Source organism: Babylonia areolata, chromosome 1, assembly GCF_041734735.1.
Source record: "Babylonia areolata isolate BAREFJ2019XMU chromosome 1, ASM4173473v1, whole genome shotgun sequence".
NCBI classification, from domain to species: Eukaryota; Metazoa; Mollusca; class Gastropoda; order Neogastropoda; family Buccinidae; genus Babylonia; species Babylonia areolata.
This window is the reverse complement of record NC_134876.1, coordinates 18,898,669-18,921,268: the sequence shown is the minus strand read 5'-3', so window position 1 is coordinate 18,921,268 and position 22,600 is coordinate 18,898,669. Positions and strand designations below refer to the sequence as shown.

Below are 22,600 nucleotides of genomic sequence, written 5' to 3'. Positions count from 1 at the left end.
TTAACCAACCATATCATAGCCTTGATATCTGACTGTCTGTTTCAGTTTAACCAACCATATCATAGCCTTGATGTCTGTCTGTTTCAGTTTAACCAACCAGATCATAGCCTTGATATCTGTCTGTTGCAGTTTATCCAACCATATCATAGCCTTGTTATCTGTCTGTCTGTTGCAGTTTAACCAACCAGATCATAGCCTTGATATCTGTCTGTCTGTTGCAGTTTAACCAACCATATCATAGCCTTGATATCTGTCTGTCTGTTGCAGTTTAACCAACCAGATCATAGCCTTGATATCTGTCTGTCTGTTGCAGTTTAACCAACCAGATCATAGCCTTGAAGGAAATCCGATTACAGGAGGAAGAAGGGGCTCCATTCACTGCTATACGAGAAGGTATATTATTTATTGATTTTATTTTCTATTTTTCATTAAAAAAAAAAAGAAAAAAAAAAGAAAAAAAAATTCTGGATGTGGGAGGGTTGGAACCGAGACTGATGACTGATCCTGGTTGATCTCTCGGAGGAACAAAAGATAACAGCACGTTGTGTCATCATCGTTGGACTCATGCAAGTGGCTCCGGAGCCTTGCAGCGCTGACACAGGGAGATTGCATGGAATGCCAGCAGGCACGACAGGCAGAGGCTGACAGAGGTCTGTGTCACTGTTCTCAAGCAGCTTGCAAGGTGCTGGCAGATGTGGTCTCCCTGTCAGATGTCTGAACTGGGTGTGTGGATATAATAATGTTGTGATGTGAGACGGAAGAGGGGGTATATACCACATGTAAGGTGTATGCTGTTTAACCACCTTCTCTCGCTTCCTAGGTGGATGCGTTACCTCTGGGCCATCACTCCACTGTGTTGGTGGAGACTCATTCTGGATGCACGCAGTGTGTGCCTTGTCTCTATGTACTGTTTATTTACCTGTGGGATATCTGAATTGGTAGCATAAGCAGCACTGACTTGAAGTTGTGTGCCTTGTGTATGAAGAGAGTTACCACTCTTTACTATTTGTTAATCATTTAACTCTCCTGGCCTCATTGTTCTTTCATTTCGGGTAAAAAAAAACAACAACAACCAACCAACCAACCAAACAAAAAACCAAAAACCGCAGAGGCAACCATGAGTTTGTTTTGTGTTGTCTATATATTCTGTGTAGCATATTCAGGATGAAAAGGCTACGCCAATCTTGAATAAAAAAACTAATTTGTGCTTGAACATTTCTTCCGTCATTGCTGCTGTGTGTACGTGTCAAATGATAGGTCTCTCTCTCTCTCTCTTTTTAAAATTTTATTATTATTATTATTTTATTATTATAATTTTTTTTTATTTTTTTTTTTTTTTTGCATAAGGACAAGCCTGGAGTTTCCTTTTTTGAGGAAGTGTCTGGGTTTGTTCCAGTGTACCTTTCATTTACCTTTTGTGCTGGCTGAACTGGTAACATAAGCTGCATTGACTTGAAGTTGTTTACCTTGTGAATGAAGAGAATTACCACTCTTTATTATTTATTAACTGTCCACATGTATATGCAGGGGAATGAGTCCACAGGCACAGACATATTCTAGACAGTTAATAAAGTGATGATCACTTTGGCTTTCATCAACATTATTATTATCATCATCATCATCGTCGTCGTCGTCATCATCATACTTTGTGTTTGAGGCAGAGTATTATTACTATCAGTTGTCTTTCAACCAGCACCAGCAGTCATCTTGTTCATATTGTTATCATCAACATTATTATCATTGTAGTCATCATCAAGTTTTCTCTGAAACCACATCCAAACGTGGTCAGGTGTATAATTCATGCCCTCAAGAACAAAAGCAAAGGGAAAAAAATTGTAGAATTTACAATGAAGAAATAAATGATACATTTGTGCCACTTATCGTTTTTTCTTTTTCTTTTTTTGTTTCAGCTTCTTTGCTAAAAGGTCTTCGCCATGCCAACATAGTCACCCTCCATGATATCATTCATACCAAAGAAACGTTGACCTTTGTATTTGAATATGTGGTGAGTGGTGTCCTGATTTACATCTCTTTTAGAGTGCTCTGTGTGTGAGGGGGAGGGGTGGGTGGGAGTGAGCGAGCGAGCATATCAGTGTCATGCTCAGCTTTGCTCTGCGTTACATGGTGTAAAGATGTGATAAACTTTGTGCACATATTTGTTAATCAAGCACATTCCCTTTAACTCACTCAGTACGGCCAGTCCTCTCTTCTCCTCTACACAGACCCCTCGGATGTCCAGTGGGTGTCTGAATGACCCAACCTTTAGCTTCCGTCATCAGAACTGTGGTATTCTTTGTCAACATTCACCTCTTCAGTATAAGAGCGTTCTGCTTGCAATATTTTGATGATGGTAATTGGGATGAAACGCTGTTAACGTCGTCCTCTTTCGCCGTTCGTATGGAGAGAGTTAAGGCTCAGCTCAACTCTGTGTTAAATGGTGTTAAAACATAACAAAAACTTAGTGTATGTATTGTCGTCAAGCATATTCCCTTTAAGAACATCACTTGCATACGCTTGCATGCATGGACGCATGAACATGTGCACACATGCAGGCGCACAGACTGAGTCACTCCGAATTATTCTCTCACTCCTGTCTCTTTTTTTTTTTCATGCACACAGAGGTACATGCAACACACAACACAATACAACACACACACACACACACACACACACACACACACTCACGCATACACGCATGTTTGCACACACAAAACACACACACACACACACATGCACGCACACACTTCCCCACCACCACCTCCACCCCACTCCCAAAAATGCACACATGCTGAGTCACCCAAATTCTGTTGAACATTTTAAATTTCTATGAAATAGCTAAAAGGAGAAAAAAATAAAGGGTGTGGGGAGGGCGAAGAAAAGAAGACAGTAAAACGTTATGATGACATTACCATTTGTCAGCCAGACAGCCTCGCCTCAGGTGTGGGGGCCTACACTGAACCAGGAAATCTGAACACACACACACACACACACACACACACAAGAACACACATGCACATATGCATGCAGGCAGCACACGCACACATACACACACACACACACACAAAACAAAAACACACACATGAACACACACACACATATGCATGCACACAGCACACACACACACACACACACACACACACACACACACACACACACACACATGCACATATGCATGCACACAGCACACACACACACACACACACACACACACACACACACACACACACACACACACACACACACATACACATATGCATGCAGGCAGCACACGCGCACACACACACACACACACACACACACACACATACACTCACGCAAAAAACAACAACGCAGCAATATACCAACTGATTTACCATGATGGAGTGTGTGCATGTATGCACATTGAAATAATTTCTTTTCCTACTGTTTGAAACGCATGCATCGCTGTTTTTGGAGAAGCAGGGAATGAGAGAAGTATTGCCCGCCTTGCAGCTGTGCTGGTTTATGTATGAGCTTGTAAACAGTGTAAATGATAAGGTCTGCATGGAAGAATAAGAAGTGTAACCATTTTGACTCCCAAGAAAAGGGGGAAATATACAAATATGATAAATGATGTAGTACAGTCTGAAAATGCTGCAAAATAATGTTAGTAGCATCTACATATGTTGTAAAATAACATTTAGGGCATTTACAAATGCTGTAAAAATACAGCCTATCCTTTTTTTCTTCTTCTGTCAACAGCATACAGATCTGAGTCAGTATTTAGAAAAATACCCTGGTGGTCTCAATGCATTCAATGTCAAGGTAAGTGCCGTTTTGTCATGTTGAACTGATGCTCTGTGCGTGTGCGTGTGTGTGTGTGTGTGCACGCACGCACAAACCTCACTGGTTATTATTTTTCCTGCCCAATGTTCCCCACAATGGCCACCCCCCTCAGGGAATCCATCTAAACATGGATGCAAGCACAAGAAATGTGGATGAAATTTTTTTTTTTTTTTTTTTTTTTTTAAAGCAAAACAGCTCAGTTTATGCCTGTGCTTTGCTGATGCGTGATGCATTTGTAGAGATCCTGCCCAAGAACCTCCCACTGTGGCAAAATGCTGAAGCTGGAAAATACTGATGTTTTCATACTGTTGTTTGAATTTAATGTCTGGTCTTTGTATACTTTTCCAAAAAAATATGGTGGACTTAACAAGGATAAATCTCTGTTGTCTTGAGTGATGCGTCAGCATGTATGATAATGAAACATACAGTTGATGACTATGCTTTCTTATGTTTTGATTTGTGATGGAGTTGTTGTTCTTCAACCCAATGTTCATGTGATGTTAAACCAGCTCCTTTTCTCCTCCTCCTTCCATCCATGAAATTGGGATGATATATATATATATTTTTTTTTTTCAATTGTAGGATTTTCTTTCATTTTCTCTATATAAGATAAGATAAGAATAACTTTATTATCTCCAACTGGAGAAATTTGGTCAGGTGCATTATCACAACATAGACAAGTAAACAACATGGGGACCATAACTGTAAAAGCCAACAACAGCCCCTACAAATATTACGAAGATACAAATGTAAAACATATCACATACATCGTTTCATACATACATCCACACACTGCAGGTAATAACTAGTATTCTTAATGTAAAAACAGAAAGAATTAAGAAACATTATTTGAATATAATTATAAACATAGCCTACTATACTGCACATTGATTATAATAGACAGATAAGATAAGAATAAAGATGAATTGCGGAAAACCACAACCAGATAATCAGCACACACCCGCACCGCACCCCCACCCCCCCACCCACCCACCCACCCACCCCACACACGCGGATAACTTGATTAAACAAGAGTAATAAACATATGTTCTGAAATAAAAGCATTTCACATATTCGCTTTTAAAAACATTGCAATTAATTATTACATCGTAATTATTAAACAGAAATATATTTAGAATATGGACGTTAGCATTAGACATATTCATTGTACATTCATCCTGCATATTGCACATTATTCTTCCTATGTATTCTTGTGTGTATGTATGTGAGAGAGAAAAGTTGATGGTATTTGTAAGCTATCAGAACTTGGACTGCACCGTGAACCAGCCATACAGTTATCATAAACATTTGTTTCATTATGTATTTGCAGCTGTCATATCACTCATTGTTCAGTCTGTTGTCAATGGGTGTTACAGGGTTTTTTTTTGTTTTTTTTTGTTTTTTGTGTTTGTGCGTGGGAGTTTCAGTTGTTTTAGCAGCAGCCGTTGTGGTGTTTTATTAGCACGTGTATTGTGTGTTGGTGTTAGACTTCTTGTGATACCAGCTATGTGTAACAGGGGTTGTAACAGCATTGTCTGTGTGTGTGTTACAGTTGTTTTTGTACCAGCTGTTGCGGGGCTTGGGTTACTGCCACGAACGGAGGATACTGCACAGGTGAGATACATTGTGTGTGATTATTTCGTGTGTTTATTGGATTGGTTTTCATTCTTTTTGTGTTTGTTCATCATCCACCTTTCTGTCTGTCTATTGCGTGTGAGATTTATTTTTCATGTCTTTATTGGATTCGTTTTCTTTTTTTTTTTTTGGTTTGTTTATTCATCTACTTGTATGTCTGTCTGCTATTTGTATCTCCATCTGTTCCTGTATCTATGTCTGTCTATCTGTCCATGTATCTGTCTCTCTTTTCTGTTTCGGAAAAGATGAAATGCGAGAAGGCAACTGGAGATAGGATAAAGAGGAATGGCAAAATGAGAAACTTTTTTTTTTTTTCAATAAAAACAAAACAGATACCCCTGTTTCACTCCCCCACCTCCCATATCAAATGTGTTTTTGTGGTTTATGTTACCTGCTTGACAGAAATGGGGAGGGTGGTGGGGGGGGGGGGGTGGGGGGCGGGACGGAGGAAGTATCTGGAGAGAAAGTGTGCTGGCTTTGTTCTTCAAATCACCATGCCTCTCTCTGAAGGTTTTGAACTGTTCTGCCAGCCCCAAAATGGCCCCTGTGCAGTTTACAATAAGCAACATGATTTTCTTCTTTTTCGTTCTTGGGCTGCAACCCCCATGTCCACTTGTATACATGAGTGGGCTTTTACCTGTGTGACTGTTTTGTCCTCACCATGTTAACAGTCTGTCTGTCTGAGTGTGTATGTGTGCATGCCTGAAATCTGATTGAATGACACAGGAAACGAATGATGAGCGCCCAGTGGCAGCCGTCAGTCGGCTCTACCCAGGTAGGCAGCCTGTTGTGCAAATGACCCCGTGTTTGTAAAGCGCTTACAGCTTGGTCTCCGACCGAGGATAGGCGCTATAGAAGTATCCGTATCAATCAATCAATCAATGTAGACAGTCATACTGTGTTTTCGAAGGGGTGAATGATGGCTATGTTCTTGTTTCCACAACCCACCAAATGCTGACATGGATTACAAGATCTTAAACATGTGTATCTGATCTTTTGCATGCATATACACACAAAGGGGTTTCAAGCACTAGCAGGTCTGCACATCTGTTGACCTGGGAGATTGGAAAAATCTCCACCCTTTACCCATCAGAAAGCGTGATCAGGTTTTGAACTCGGGACCCTCGGATTAAAAGTCCAATGCTTTAACCACTCAACTGTTGCGCCCATCAGTAACATAATTTTTTATTTGAACGGTGGTTGTGTATTCATTGGAAAAACCCTTTTTTCTGTTGTGTGACGTCCACATGATGGCTGGTTTCAGGGACATCAAGCCTCAGAACCTGTTGATCAGCGAGATGGGCGAACTGAAGCTGGCAGACTTTGGTACGTATGTCCTCACAGAGTGTCATCTGCACTCTTTGTCCACAGGCTGCATGTTTTATCCACAGGTTGCATTGAGTGTGTGTCTCCCTTACATCCCCCACATCCCCCCAAATATCTGTTTTTATTCAAAGTAACTGTTCAGCCAAAGAAAAAAAAAATGTATTGGTGTGGGTTAGACAGCATGAGGGTGAGAGACAGTGGAGAGAGTATTACTGGCAGCTCTGTAGGATGTGCATAAAGTGCTTGAGGTGAAGAGAGGCACAGAGAGAGAAAGGCAGAGAGAGAGAGATAGGCTTTGTGGTGAAACAGCAGGCAGCTATCACAGGACCAATCAGTTCTGCCAACAGGAGGCAGATAAGAGAGCAGTGGCTGTGTTTGTGACAGTATGGTGCTTTGATTATGTCAGTGTGTGTGTGTGTGTGTGTGCGGGGGGGGGGGTGATGGTGTGTGTGTCTGGGTGCACTTTCTCCTCGTGGGCTGACGTGGAGAAAGGCAGAGGGTGCAGTGTGACCTGGCCTTGCTCTTAAGAACTGTATACCCAGGAGTGAGGGTACATACATGCGCATGTGAATTCTTCGTATACCTGCAAGCTTGCCGCCGCACATCCAGAAGTACTCAGTCTTATACGAATGCGTTCTTGCACCACACTTGCATTGTCCCATGCTTTGGGACAATGTGAAAAAACAAAAGAACATCGACATGCATGTGTTTACATGTGCACAAAACTTATCAGCCTGAACATGGTAGTTGCACACAAAGAAAAGTGTTGATGTAAATGTCTGTGCCTTGAAGTAAAACCATAGCCACTGCTGCACAAAGAAAGCAACATTGATGTCAGTAAATGTCATTTATATGCATCTGGAAAATATTCATTTCAACATTACTGCATAACTGTAACGTTCACCTGCTGTCAAATGAACCCAAACAAAACATGATTTATCACATGTTTGAGCACAATATAAGCTTTTAGCTAGTTACTCAGCAAGCTGTTAGCTTGTTGCACTGCTGTTAATGCATACATGTGTAATTTGTTTTCTGAATAAAGATACGTTTAAAATCCAAACGTCTGTGACTTGTTGCTTTGCTGTTGATGCGTACATGTATATTTTATTTTCGGAATAAAGATACGTTGAAAAACCAGATGTCTGTGATACCATGTGAGCGCTGCAGCAAGCGCACTGACCGAGTGCTGTCTGATGGCTGTCAGGTCTGGCACGTGCCAAATCCATTCCGAGCCACACGTACTCCCACGAGGTGGTGACGCTGTGGTACCGGCCCCCGGACATCCTGCTGGGCTCCACGCAGTACTCCACCTCTCTGGACATGTGGTCAGTCCCCACACTTTGTCCTCACTGGGGAGGCCTTGGGGCGGGGTGAGGGTGTGTGGGGTGGGGGCAGGCTGTAGCAGGTGGGCATGGGAATGGGAATCCCTGACTTCCCCAAACCCACCCTCTTATTTATGTATGTGCGTATGTGTTAGATACACATGTATTGTTAAAATATGTACGCAGTGTTGTGTGTGTGTGTGTGTGTGTGTAGTCATATTTTGGTGTGTGTATGTAACATAGATGTAATGTTTTATGTTAACAAAGCGTTTTTGTAAAGCACCTAGAGCAGATTTCTGGATAGTGTGCTATATAAGTATCCATTATTATTATTATGTGTGTCTTGTCTTTCACTCTGTCTGTCTGTCTGTCTGTCTGTCTGTCTGCCTGTCTGTCTCTTGTTCTTTCATTTGTGTCATTCTATTGTCGTTGTTTTTTCTGTAATGTCTTGTCTCTGTCACTTTTTGTCTTGCTCCTCTCTCCTTTTCTTTTCTATTTCTCTTTCGTTTGAATCTTGTTTTCTGTATAAATTTGAAAGTACACTTTCGGTGGCTAAATAGTTAACACATGGTATGTTGCTTCACATTTTTGAGATTTTTTTTTTTCCATTTTAATCTCTTCTTTTTTTTTTGTATATATTATTTATGGTTGGTGTAAAACACTTTTGATATTCTTAACAAAAATAGATTCAGTTTCCAATTTGTTTCTCGTTTTGTGTGATCCAGTTCTCTGTTCAGTGGTCCATAAAGAGATCATAGTTATGGAGTATGACAGATGTAGGGGATTTTCCTGGGGAGATTGGATTAAGGTGGTGCCTGTGTTCTGCCTGCCGCGCAGGGGCGTGGGCTGTATCTTCACGGAAATGATCTCCGGTCAGGCCACCTTCCCTGGCATGAAGGACGCCTATGATCAGCTGGACAAGATCTTCAAGGTAAGCCTGGACATCCCCTGTTGGTCAGGCTGATTGATTGCTCGGTTTTTTTTTTTTGGTTTTTTTTTGCATCCCGCTATATAATATTTAGACTTTTTTTTTTTTTCGTTTGTTTTGTTTTCTGTATTTTGGTGATGATGAGTGATGGTGGGGGGTGATGACTAACAGTGCTGCTGTAGAGGTCCATTTAGGTTTGAGAAAGTGTGACAAGGCTGTGTACTTCCATTACACACACACACACACACACACACACACATACATACACACATCACACACACACACACACACATACACACGCACACACACACACATACACACACACACACACACACACACACACACATATATATATATCTGCTTGGCCAAATTTCGCGCAGCTAATAGTGAAAAAACGACCCATAAGTATATGTATCACCAAACATGGAGTATAATACAAACTCCTCCTTTTGCAACAGTATTCTACTTACAAAGCATACTACAGTGTGTACTGAATACAAAGCCAGCAGTATGTAAACAGTGTATATACAGTTTCAGTTTCAGTTTGTCAAGGATGCATCACTGCGTTCGGACAAATCCATATACGCTACACCACATCTGCTAGGCAGATGCCTGACCAGCAGCATAGCCCAACACGCTTAGCCAGGCCTTGAGTGCATGCATATATGTTTGTGTACCTGTCAGAGTGGATTTCTTCTGGAGAATTTTGCCAGAGGACAACACTCTCGCCATGGGTTCTTTATCAGTGTGCCAAGTGCTTGCTGCACACAGGACCTCGGTTTATCGTCTCATCCAAATGACTAGACGCTCAGCTCGATTTTCCAGTCAAGTTTTGGAGAAAGAGCGAGAGCGGGACTGGAACCCAGACCCTCACAGACTCTGTATTGGCAGATGATCGTCTGAACCATTTTTTTTGCCCTTTCCTCCTTGTATGTACAGCAGTTTACTAACTGATGGCTGTGTGTGTGTGTTTGTGTGTGTGTGCAGATTCTGGGCACACCCAACGAACAGACATGGGAAGGTGTCACCAGGTTCCCTCACTTCAACACCAGTAAGTTGTCTTCTTCTTGTTCTTCTTCTTCTTACTTATTAGATATAACACATTGATTCTTATGCATAAAATTGTTCATAACGCATGCCCACAATATTTAAAATCGTTATTTTGTTTCCAGTTCCAACGTAATTCAGATAGAGCTATTGTCCCAAAGCCTAAAATTGATTTATTTAAGATGAGTCTCTCATTTAATGGAAGCATCGAATGGAACATGCTTCCAAAGACATGTCGTCAAATTCCAGCCATATCTCTCTTTAAAACTAAGATAAGAATATTTCTATTCGATACATTTGATCAACCTACTTGCGGTCTTTTGCAAATGCTTGCTTGTACTCAGTCCACTAGCTGCCATGCCATGATGAATGAAAAATTGAATGTATGTGTATGTGTGAACAGTAAGTGCGTGTGTGTGTTTGTGTGTGTTTGAGTGTGTGGGCGTGAATGTGTACGTATGTCTTTGTTGCTTGTTTTATAATTTTGTGTGTGTGTGTTCTTCTTCATGTTCCTCTTGTTCTTCTCCTTGTTCTTCTTCCTGTTCTTTTTCTTCTCCTCCTCCTCCTCCTCCTCCTCCCCCAGTGTTTGTGAGTTGCATCACCCATGTCACTCCCATGTACAAGTGGGTTTTACCTGCATGACTGTTCTTATCCCACAATGTAGGCAGCCATGTTCTTTTTTGGGGTGTGTGGGTGGGGGTGTGTGCATGCTGTCCTTGTTTCCGTATGTCCTTGTTTCCGTAACCCACCAAAAGCCTACATGGACCACAGGATCTTTAACTCTCTCCATACGAATGGCGAAAGAGACGACGTTAACAGCGTTTCACCCCAATTACCACCATCAAAATATTGCAAGCGGAAGGCTCTTATACTGAAGAGGTGAATGTTGACAAAGAATACCACAATTCTGATGACGGAAGCTAAAGGTTGGGTCATTGAGACACCCACTGGACATCCGAGGGGTCTGTGTAGAGGAGAAGAGAGGACTGGCCGTACTGAGTGAGTTAACATGCACATTTGATCTTCTATGTGTGTATACTCATGAAGGGGGTTGAGGTACCAGGAGGTCTGCACATCTGTTCACCAGAGTGATGGCAGAAATCTCCACCCATCACCCACCAGGCACTGTGACCAGGACTTGAACCCAGGACTCTCAAAGTCCAACACTTGAACCGCATGGTTGTTGCACCTATCAGCACCATTGAGTGAGACGGGGACACACCTTTCAGACTGTTCACATTCAAAAGAAGGAAAGGAGACGGACAGCATCTTATTTCACCAGTTGCATGGCCTGGAGTTAACCCTTTCAACCCTGGAGAGTTTACAGCCTCAGCTGGCCCTCACCCACTCTCCCCATCCATTCATGCACTTAGTCATGCGCACACACACACTCACACACTGTCGTAAATTATGTACAATAAATACAGACTTCCATGTTGGGCTCATTTAGTTTCTTTCTGTTATTTTTCACTCTGTGTGTGTGTGTGTGTGTGTGTGTGTGTGTGTGTGTGAGTTTTATCAGCAACAGCAGGCAGTGGTTTGGAGGTCCCTTGGTGTGTTGGTGATATCAGCATGACTGTTTCTGGGTCACTCACAACCATCTGTTCTCTCAGTGTGCTGTGGAGGATGGTGGCAGAATGGTTAAGATGCTTCGCTGCCAGTACAGTATCCTTGAGAGTGCTGGTTTGAGTCCTGCTCTCACCCGTTCTCCTAAGTTTGACCTGAAAATCAAACTGAGCGTCTAGTAATTTGGATGAGACGATAAACCGATGACCCGTTTTCAGCATGTACTTGGCGCAAAGAAAAAATACCCATGGCAACGAGAGTGTTTTCCTCTGGCAAAATTTTGTAGAAAAAATCCACTCTGACATGTATACAAATATATATATGCTGCTGCATGGACTCAAAGCCTGACAAATGCTTTGGGTTATGCATCTGCTTAGTAGATGTGATGTAGCGTGTACAGATTTGTCCGAACCGCAGTGACGCCTCCTTGAGAAAAACTTTTTGCCAGGGACTGCATTCTTGTTGCTGTGGGTTCTTTCACATCCGCTAATTGCGCTCAGCATGCTGGAGCTCTGTTTATCATCTCTTCATATCATCATCTCATCCAAAAGAGTACTCCCAGACCATCACTCAAGGTCTACTGCTGGGCTAGTTGCATGTAACCTTCATTTTCTGAGCTGACATCATTGATTGAAATGTCTGTACTTTGGCCGTGGGTTCTGCGAGGTGTTCATGTATAATTAAATGAGACTAACCTGGAAGTTGAATTTTAATCAGAGTGGAGTGATGGCCTAGAGGTACCGCGTCCACCAAGGAAGCGAGAGAATCTGAGTGCGCTGGTTCGAATCACTGCTCCGATATTTTCTCCCCCTCCACTAGACCTTGAGTGGTGGTCTGGACGCTAGTCATTCAGATGAGACGAAAAACCGAGGTCCCGTGTGCACCATGCACTTAGTGCATGTAAAAGAACCCACAGCAACAAAAGGGTTGTTCCTGGTAAAATTCTGTAGAAAAATCCACTTCGATAGGAAAAACAAATAAAACTGCACGCAGGATAAAATACAAAAAAAAAAAAAAAAAAAAGGTGTCACTGTAGTGTAGCGAAGCGCTCTCCCCTGGGAGAGCAGCCCGAATTTCACAAAGAGAAATCGGTTGTGATAAAAGAAATACAAATACAAACATGAGAGGGCGCCACGAAGAACACTCGAACCATGATTCTGAGGTAGCGCCCACTCATGGGGTAGAATTGTTTGCATATCTGTATGTGTTTACGTAAGTGTGAAGGTACATGTATGTACATGTGTGTAGTCAGTTTCTGTGTCCACTTGCTTGCCTGTCTGTCTCCTGTGTTGGTGTGTGTGTTGTCTGTGTGTGTGTATGTTGCTGTATGATGGGGCATTGAAGGGAAGGCTGTAGTGTTGCAGGGAGGTGAGTGCTGGATGTTGTACAGTTTTTACTGTAAAGCTTGGTGAGCCTGTTCTTGAAAGGGGGGAACCGCGCTATATAAGCCAATCATATTATCATTATTATCATTGTTATCATTGTGTCGTGTTGCAGACAAGTTTGGCCTGTACCAGAAGCAGCCCCTGTACTGCTGTGTGCCCAAGCTGTCCTTTGTTCCCCACGCTGCCGAGCTGGCTGCCAGGTTCCTGGAGGTCTGTACACTGTGTGTGTGTGTGTGTGTGTGTGTGTGTGTGTGTGGTTTGTGTGTGTGTGTGTGTTTGTGTGTGTGTGTGGTTTGTGTGTGTGGGTGTGTGTGTGTGTGTGTGGTTTGTGTGTGTGTGTGTGTGTGGTTTGTGTGTGTGTGTGTGTGTGTGTGGTTTGTGTGTGTGTGTGTGTGTGTGTGTGTTTAAGAGAGAGAGTGAAACATTAACATTGGCATATTCTCAAGCACCACAACTGCAAAAGGTATCAAACTTGGCAGGGTCTTGATAAGTCCTGATAAGACCTTTCCAGCTACCCCCCCTTACACAACTGCTTGCTTAACAGGGAAGGTGATAAATCGCCAGTGACTACCGGCAGTGTTTTCTAATTGAAAGAAACTGGTATCCTGCCAAGTGCGGAACTTGGATTAACTTTAATTGACCATGGTAATATGAAAGGACTCGTGGTCTTTCACTGAAGGTGTGGAAGTTGTTTGGTGATTCTCCCATCCTCCGATACAAAAACAGCTGTATAGTCCGTAACAACTTGTTATCACCAGCTTTCAGTCTTCAGGAGACCTTTCCAGCAGATTAAATGAACATAGTGCCATGCATGGAGAAGCTTGTCTCGCTTCGTCTGTTCCGCTGTGCAGGTGATAGATGCCAGGGAATTTGTTTCCAGCGTCTTTATTGAAAGATGGATTCCGCTGCATGATGTTTCAGCGCTTCGGTTATCTTTCTGCTTGAAGCGTTGGCCTAGATGTGGCCTTCTTCTTCTTCTTCTTCTGCGTTCACTCATATGCACACGAGTGGGCTTTTACGTGTATGACCGTTTTTACCCCGCCATGTAGGCAGCCATACTCCGTTTTTTGGGGTGTGTGCATGCTGGGTATGTTCTTGTTTCCATAACCCACCGAACGCTGACATGGATTACAGGATCTTTAACATGCGTATTTGATCTTTTGTTTGCATATACACACGAAGGGGGCTCAGGCACTAGCAGGTCTGCACATATGTTGACCTGGGAGATCGTAAGATATGGGCATATGTGTGTGTGCTTGTACAAGTAAGTGTTCATTTGTGTGTGTGTGTGTGTGTGTGTGTGCATGTGTGTGTGTGTGTGTGTGCCAACGAAGCTGCAATACGTAGCCTAGAAATGAGTGTGTGGAGGAGGGGGGTAGAGGAGGTGCAGGGTAATGTGTGTGTTGGGGCTCATGTGCGTTTATGTGTATTTGACTGTGCTTTCATATTTGTGAAACTGCATGTTTGGTGCATATCTGTTATGCATGTGTGGGTGTATGTGTGAATGCGTGTCTTCATGTTTTACATTTATTTGCTTATTTATCATCATTGTTGTCTTATTTATTTATTTATTATTATTATTATTACTATCTTTTTTTCATATTATAATTATTATTTATTTATTTATCTATTTATGTATTTATTTACTTATTTATGTACGCTTATCTATTATTTATTCACCTTTTTTCTTTCTTTTTTTTCTCAAGGCCTGACTAAGCGCGTTGGGCTACGCCGCTGGTCAGGCATCTGCTTGGCAGATGTGGTGTAGCGTATATGGATTTGTCCGAACGCAGTGACGCCTCCTTGAGCTACTGAAACTGAGCAGGGATGAACCATTTGTTAAATAATTCCAAAGTTAAAAAGAAGAGAAGTCGACACCGGCTGAATGTTCCCGACCGCAAGACATAACGATAGTTTTGGTGATACTGTCGCATGTGGTTGGTTGTTGCAGTAATGCCGCTTTGTGTGTGTGTGTGTGTGTGTTTGTGTGTCTCATTATCGTTACACTGCCACATGTTTCTGGTTGTTACAGATGGAACCCACCAGGAGAATCTCGGCAGTGGTGGCACGGCAGCATGAGTACTTCCTGGATCTGCCCCCAAAGATTCATGAGCTGCCTGATGGTCTGTGGACTCAGGCTGTTCTTTTGGGGTTTTATTCGCTGTTCTTGGGGGCTTCAGCGTGTGCTAGCTTTCTTGCTCCCCTCTGTCTGCCTGTCTGTCTGTCTGTCTCTCTGTTTTTTTCTGTGTCTCTGTCTCTCTCTCTCTGTCTTTCTTTCTCTGTGTCTCTCTCACACACACACACACACACACACACACACACACACACACACACACACACACACACACTAACAGTGGTTATTGTTTTTCAGATTCTCATGTAGATGGAAATGGGAGTATCATAATTACCCATGTCATGGATGTGTAATGTACACCATCAGATTAGTGTCAGTATGCCCTGACCATGGTCGTTTGTGCCCTGACCATGGTATGTGTGCCTTTATTATGGTCTTATGCCCTGGTTTAGGTATGTGTGCCCTGATCATGGTTGTTTGTGCCCTTATTATGGTCTTATGCCCAGTTCATGGTCTGTGTGCCCTGATCATGGTCTGTGTGCCCTGATCTCTGTATGTGTGCCCTGATCATGGTCTGTGTGCCCTGATCTCTGTATGTGTGCCCTGATCATGGTCTGTGTGTGTGCCCTGTTCAAGGTCTGTGTGCCCTGATCTCTGTATGTGTGCCCTGATCATGGTCTGTGTGCCCTGATCTCTGTATGTGAGCCCTGATCATGGTCTGTGTGCCCTGATCTCTGTATGTGTGCCCTGATCATGGTCTGTCTGTCTGATTAGAATGTACCCTGTTCATGGTCTGTGTGCTGTGATCTCTGTATGTGCCCTGGTCAATGTCTGCGTGCCCTGATCATGGTCTGTGTGCCCTGATCTGTGTATGTGTGCCCTGATCATGGTCTATGAGCCCTGATCATGGTCTGTGTGCCCTGTGTGCCCTGATCATAGTCTGTGTGCAGTGATCATGGTTTGTTTGTGCCCAGATCATGGTCTGTGTGCCCTGACCTCTGTATGTGTGCCCTGTTCATGGTCCGTGTGCCCTGACCTCTGTATGTGTGCCCTGTTCATGGTCCGTGTGCCCTGACCTCTGTATGTGTGCCCTGTTCATGGTCCGTGTGCCCTGACCTCTGTATGTGTGCCCTGTTCATGGTCTGTGTGCCCTGACCTCTGTATGTGTGCCCTGTTCATGGTCTGTGTGCCCTGACCTCTGTATGTGTGCCCTGTTCATGGTCTGTGTGCCCTGATCATGCTCTGTATCTTGTTTCGACAGCTGCCTCTATTTTCAACATTCCTGGTCTCAGACCTCAGTCGGAGGTGGACGAGACGGTGTCTTCATCGAGGCGCACTACCGGTCGCAGTGGTATACGCACCACGCTGAAGGTCTAGTCATGAGGTGAGCGGTGGGGTCACAGGTCACACAGGTTCAGTGACCTTGTTGTGTGTGCCCGTGTTGTGCAGTATGTGCTTTTAACGTGCCATGCTTTATGTGGACGGTCATTGAATTGCCTCTCCTGATTTGTTGGATGTTTCATGATTTCCTAAGCTTACGACGGATGGCCAAAATATTTGTTTGAAAAAGTTATACTGCTAGTTAAAGGGATGAAGATTTTAATGGATACTATGTTTGAGACTGAAATCTTTTTATAGAGATTTCTTCTGGCCCACTGTGTTTTCAGATGTTTTGTTTTTAAGAAGTCAGTGTTGATGTGACATATCAAATGAAAATTCCTGTAAGTTTTTGAACTTGATCATTTCTTAAACAAGGCCTGATCAGCGTGTTGGGTTTATGTGAAAATCTGGCATCTGCTTCTTTTTTGATTGATTTATTTTATAACAGCAGATGCAGTGTAGCGTATATGGATCATGTCCACATACTCAGACATCTTGAAGCTGAAACTGAAACTGAAAAAGTAACCTGCATTTTTCAGAACAGAGTCGTAGGTGATGAAGATTTGTGATCTTTGATGGTCTGATTTCAGGGATGGCGCCAGATGAGTGAGAGAGCAGAGAGAGAGAGAGAGAGAGCGAGTGGAGGACGGTGTGTATGCTGAGCATGGTTCACCTTCTGAAGGGATGAGGATGTGGGGTGGTGGGGGTGGGGGTGACGACGAGAGTCCAGAAGCGGCCAATCCCAGGACAGGAGTGCTGTGAGGTGCTGGTGACGCCGTCAGGCACTGTGACGCGGCAGTCAGGGCTCAGCAGGACTACGATGGTGTGACGCTGCTTCACTGTCATCCTCAGTCAAGCGTTGTTTGTTGACGTCAGCTCTCACAGGTGCCTCACACACAGGCTGACCACGTGAACACACAGGCTGACCACGTGAACACACAAGGTACACAAGAGGGAACAGGAATGGGGTGAAAAAAAACCCAGACTGCAGGCAGGTGAGAGAGGCACCACCCCTGTCTGAACAGATCCATCCCACACAGAGGGCAGAGGAAGTGACTCTGAGAAAGAAAAGAAAAAAAAAGAATGGGGTTTGGGGGTGGGGGGGGGGGGTGAGGGAGGGGAAGATGATACCAGGACAAGGAGGATGAGAGCAGTCACAATGCCCGTACTGCATGTGCAAGACAGGACATCAGGACAATACAGCCTGCAAGTTGTGTGTGTGTGTGTGAGTGTGTGAGAGAGAGATGAGAGAGAGAGACATGATGTGTCTGATGTACACTGCAGTCAGCATGGCACTAGACAGTACACCGGCACTGTACATCTTGTCATGGATTGTTATGTCTTGTGTCACAACCCTGAGATGGACAGACAGACAGACAGACAAATAGACAGGCTGTGTTGATGGCTGGGGAAGGGGCCAGGGCTGGCACTGGAGGTGAGGGGCGTCTGTCAGTGTACACACACTGGTGTCTGATTTGGAAGGACGGACAGCTGTGCAGTGACAGTAGACTTGAGTTAGAGGCTGGTCCAGTTTGATGTGGTTCATGTGGAAACCCTGACCACAGCGGCCACACACTGCACTTGGTGTGTGTGAAGAATCCTCAAAACAAAGGTATGCAGCAGATTAGATTATTGATTAAAACAGAAGCAACTTTCTCTACAAAGCAAAAATCAAATAGATAAAAAAAAAGGAGAGGAAAAAAAGACACATTAAAACAAATACATTTTCATATTAAAACAGTCCAGAAATGGACAATATCAGTGTCAGTTACCATTCATTGGATGAAAAATCCAAACAGGATTGTGATATTTTTCTTTCTTTCTTCTTTTTTGATGATGATTTTGAAAGAACTGGAGGAACAGAGCATGATGCACAGCAGCCAGTGTTGACTGACTGAGGGCAGGGATCAGCAAAGCCAGGGCTGTGTGTCTCACCCCCTGGGTCACTGCTGAAAACACTGGCTGCTCATGGCTCTCATCTCTCTCACAGAAATGACGGCTTCTGGAATCTTGTCTTTTCTTGGATCCCTGAACCTCCCCCCCCCCTCCCCACCACACCCCCAGCATCTTGCAGTTTTGTCTCTCTGTCTGTCTGTGTGAGCTGCTCCAAACAGTGGAGCAGTCAGCTGTGTGTGTCTGGTGGCTGGATTGTCCAAGGATGAATGAAGTCTGTCGTACATCAAACACTGTGTTGTGCGCCATTCTTCCCTGCTTGCATGTGACGGTGACTGGATTGAGATTGTGCGCCTGTTGTGCCACACACCTGAGTTGGGTGAGAGATTTCACTCTGTTTGTATGGACTGCGGTTTTTATTCAAGGTCTGGGGGAGTTGTCTGCGTTTCATATACATGCCGTGTGACAGATGTATTTAGTGCTCAGTAAATGAACAAAAGAATATGATGATTTGTTTTGACAGACATGAAATCCCATTGACATGGACTTTGTACAACACCTCATTTGCCTTCTCATTTCTTTTCTCTTTTTTTTTAATAAAATATTTTGAACACTTTGTAATTTTTATTTTTTAACTTGAAATCCCCACTGAAACAGTCTGGAACACCCCTTTTGCCTTCTGAGATAATGTCATGGCATCGCATCATCCTTTGCTCTTGAAATTTGACTTTGACATGTCACCATACATGGATATTGGTCCTTTTATTTTATACCTATTCCATTAAAGATCTGTTCCATTAGAAAAACGTTTTATGGTATGGGGTGTGAAAATGGAATAGATATGCCAAAGAAAAAAAAACAACAAGAGATTGATTGGTCTGGACAATGATTCCCTTCTTCCTTACACCATTGTTAACAAGTTTGATTTTTTTTTTTTCATCCATCTGATTTTATTTTTCTTCTCGGTGTATGGTAATGTATTTGAGTGCAGTTTCTATAGAAAGATGGTTTTCAGTGGTAACTTTAAACACCGGACAATTGAAGCTATCTGTGATAGGCCTGAGAGTCCTTGTCAGACCATGGTCATCACCATACAGTAAGGTTAACATGTCCTTTGTAGTCATCATCCTGTGTGCATTAGTGTCCAGTCGTAGACCGACCACTATGTATGCGTGTGTGCATTTTTTTTTCTTTCTCATTCATCTGACTGTGCTGGATGATGAGAAAATCATGATGCATTTGTAGATACACTCTGGTTCTTTTTGTGCCTGTTTAGGGTGTGTTGGGGAGATGTGGGGTGAAGAGGGTTGAGGGTGGGGCATGGGAGGAGGGGGCAGATGGTTTGGAGAAACACTGACACACAAACATGCAACATATATACACAAACCAGTTTTCAAGTATGTTCATGTCTGTGTATGCTGAGATTATATTTCATTTAAAAAAAAAAACAAAAAAATGAAAAGATCAACAACAAAAATCTGTCTCAGAAACAAAACTGTGTTGGATCAAAGAGATGTATTTTCAAAATGTTTACATGGATAATTTTATTACTTTTTTATGGATTGGGATTTGCTGTCGTGAATGACAAAGTTGCATGTGTCATCAAGTTTTGCATCAGTTTGTCAGATCCCCAGAACAAGGGGTGTGGCGGGGAGGAGGGTTGACAGCGTTGATGCTTTTGTTTTGGTTTTGTTTTTTTCTCAGGGTTCATACCCCATTGGTCTACACCAACCTGTTGTAGAAGCCATGAAATCCTGTTGAAGTCTTCATATCACTCACCCCTGATCAAAGTTCATCCTGTTGGTATCTTTATGTGTCTCCTCAGTGAACAAGCTTTCATGCTTACAAACCCAACATGTGCAATTAGACAGGGGGGGTTCTCTGCCCAGGCTGTGTATTGATGTCGGTGTGTGCGTGTGGACTGTTGGCTGAGGGGTGGGGTGCGGCTCAGATCTTAACGACGACTGATACAGCTAGTGTAACTTGAAGCAAGACCCACCCACCTGCAGCTGGGTCTGAGACATTTGTTATTTGAGATGAGGGACAGACTCTTCAAAACAGATTGTGTTGAACTGTATGGCTTTTTGTGATGTTACAAGTATGTGTGTATGATTGTGAGTTTGCCTGTGTTGACGTCTTCACCTATAGCACTCCCATGCGTGCATTGTGCGTCTTGTCGTGGACTGGTTGAGGCCACACAACACTGTGCCTGATACCTCACCATGCTTCTGACATCACCTTTTTTCCTTTGAGAATTGCATTCCAGATGTAGGATCGCTTCAGCAGAGAAGGGGTAGGGAGGGGGGTGTTTGTTTTCTGTCCTGGGCTCCACAGCCTTCTTGAGGAGTTGACAGTGACGATGGTGGAGGTGGTGGTGGGGAGGGGGGTGTCCTTTGTAATGTCTGTCTGGTGCTGGGCAGGGAAGAAATGAACGCTGTGTGCACTGTATCAATGGTTCCTGATATTTCATTACTGTTATCAGGTGGGCTGTTTTTCCGTGAGTTCATCAGGTATGATTCACTCTCTTTAGCTGGATAATTACTTCCTTAGGCTGTTTCGATTGAAAAAAAAAAGAAGACTTTAACCAAGTCTCGAGCCCTATGTGTCCATTGTATTGTATTGTTGTTACAGCAGATTTCTCTGTTTATTGTTTCACAATCCACACATGCTTGCGTTCACTCACACTCACTCACACACACATTCACAACTCTCACAGTCAGTACACTTAAACACACACACACACACACACACACACACACACACACACACACTTTTTCTATGTTTGTCTTTTGAATACAGCCACCAGTCAGTATCTTTTCAATCTCAGTGCAACTGGAGTGATATGTTTGTATATATAACATCACAAGGATCTTAATATGTTACCAAAAAGATAAAGACTTGTTGAGTTCTTTGTTATACAAGAAAAGCAACACCAAAACCAAAAAGTGAGATGTATTTTCCTGATCAACAGTCTTCCATTGAGAAGGAGATATTGTCGTTATAAACTGTTGGACACATTTTGATTCCGTCTGTATGCTTACAACATAACAGGATTAACACCATTTTTAGCATTAACAAATCTCTATCTCTTCAGCTTGCCATTTGTTTCTAATGGTATTTCCCATTTTATGCATCAAATTATGCAAATATCAAGATTTGTGGGTATTCAAAATAATGGAGAATGCCATTCTGTCCCTTTGTTTTGTGTATATTTCTCTAAATTACATGCAGAACTATTTACTTCCATGGTTAGACTTAAACAGAAAAATGACACAAAAAAGCGTACAATTTTGTGGTGTTAACATTATCCTTAAGCATGTGTTTGGAGCTGTTTATCCATTGGATCATTACTGAAAATTCATACATGGAAACCATCTGTGACTGTTAAAAGCATTGAAAGGAGTGTCAAGGACACAGAGCATCATCAGCATTAAAGGGGCTGAACTGTGGAGATGGCCCATGTCTTGTTTGTACCCACCATTTAGATGTTGTAACCATCATTCACATCGCTGATGAATGATTGTTCTATTGGGAGCATGGCAGCTATGCAGGGGAACAACAGTGTTGGGAACCTTTAGTTTTGTTAGCCTCTCTCTGACATCAAAGACCTGTCCTTGGGGAAACCACGATGGGACAGTGAAGAAGGAACTATGTATTTCTGAAGTGCTGAAACAGCAGGAAAGCTATTGGACCACCAGAAATTAGAAGTGATTTCCTTTGTACATTATCACTGCACATTTTGATCTTTTTTCTTTATCAGATACAATATCATTCTGTGATCTGTGTTCTGTGTAGAGCGAGTCACAGAATGGATTGACAGTGATGGTGTATGTATGTGAGAAAGGTTAAATGGATGACAAATGACCGGTTTCTGAAGTGGTTGTGTTTTTAGCAGTTTGGACTGTGCTTCACATTCTTACAGTGTTTGTTTGATGCAACTGTTTTCTGTTCAGTCATGATTTTGATGTCACATTTTGGTTATATGAATTGCCTTCATCCATGTATGTCAGACTTTGATGTGTCAATATTCAGTTCTGAAGTTTAATGACGGGGACAGACTTGTCAGTCTTTCTTCGGAGCATGATTTAACATGCCTGGCTTGCTTGAATATGGTACCATGTTGTGCTGAAGCATTTAAAATCACATAACAAATTTTTGACATGAGTGAATCATTAGGTGCGAAAGGCAGTTTACTTTGTTGTGTTGGCTGTGCCAGTGAACCTTAACCAAAGACTGT

At 42.8% G+C, this 22,600-nt stretch overlaps 1 protein-coding gene across 2 annotated transcripts in view; it reads left to right on the top strand.

The window, feature by feature from the left end:
- The window catches only part of LOC143280418 (cyclin-dependent kinase 14-like), a 169,873-nt gene extending 150,916 nt beyond the window's left edge, over window positions 1-18,957 (top strand). For both annotated transcript variants that reach the window (XM_076585058.1, XM_076585067.1), the window contains exons 7-18: window positions 314-393; window positions 1,911-2,005; window positions 3,721-3,783; window positions 5,357-5,418; window positions 6,704-6,765; window positions 7,973-8,093; window positions 8,928-9,021; window positions 10,006-10,069; window positions 13,129-13,226; window positions 15,049-15,139; window positions 16,352-16,474; window positions 17,061-18,957. In XM_076585058.1, coding sequence (XP_076441173.1) covers window positions 314-393; window positions 1,911-2,005; window positions 3,721-3,783; window positions 5,357-5,418; window positions 6,704-6,765; window positions 7,973-8,093; window positions 8,928-9,021; window positions 10,006-10,069; window positions 13,129-13,226; window positions 15,049-15,139; window positions 16,352-16,467 — 946 coding nt within the window. In that variant the 3' untranslated portion in view covers window positions 16,468-16,474; window positions 17,061-18,957. The remainder of the gene's footprint in view (window positions 1-313; window positions 394-1,910; window positions 2,006-3,720; window positions 3,784-5,356; window positions 5,419-6,703; window positions 6,766-7,972; window positions 8,094-8,927; window positions 9,022-10,005; window positions 10,070-13,128; window positions 13,227-15,048; window positions 15,140-16,351; window positions 16,475-17,060) is intronic.
- The last annotated feature ends 3,643 nt before the right edge of the window (window positions 18,958-22,600 follow it).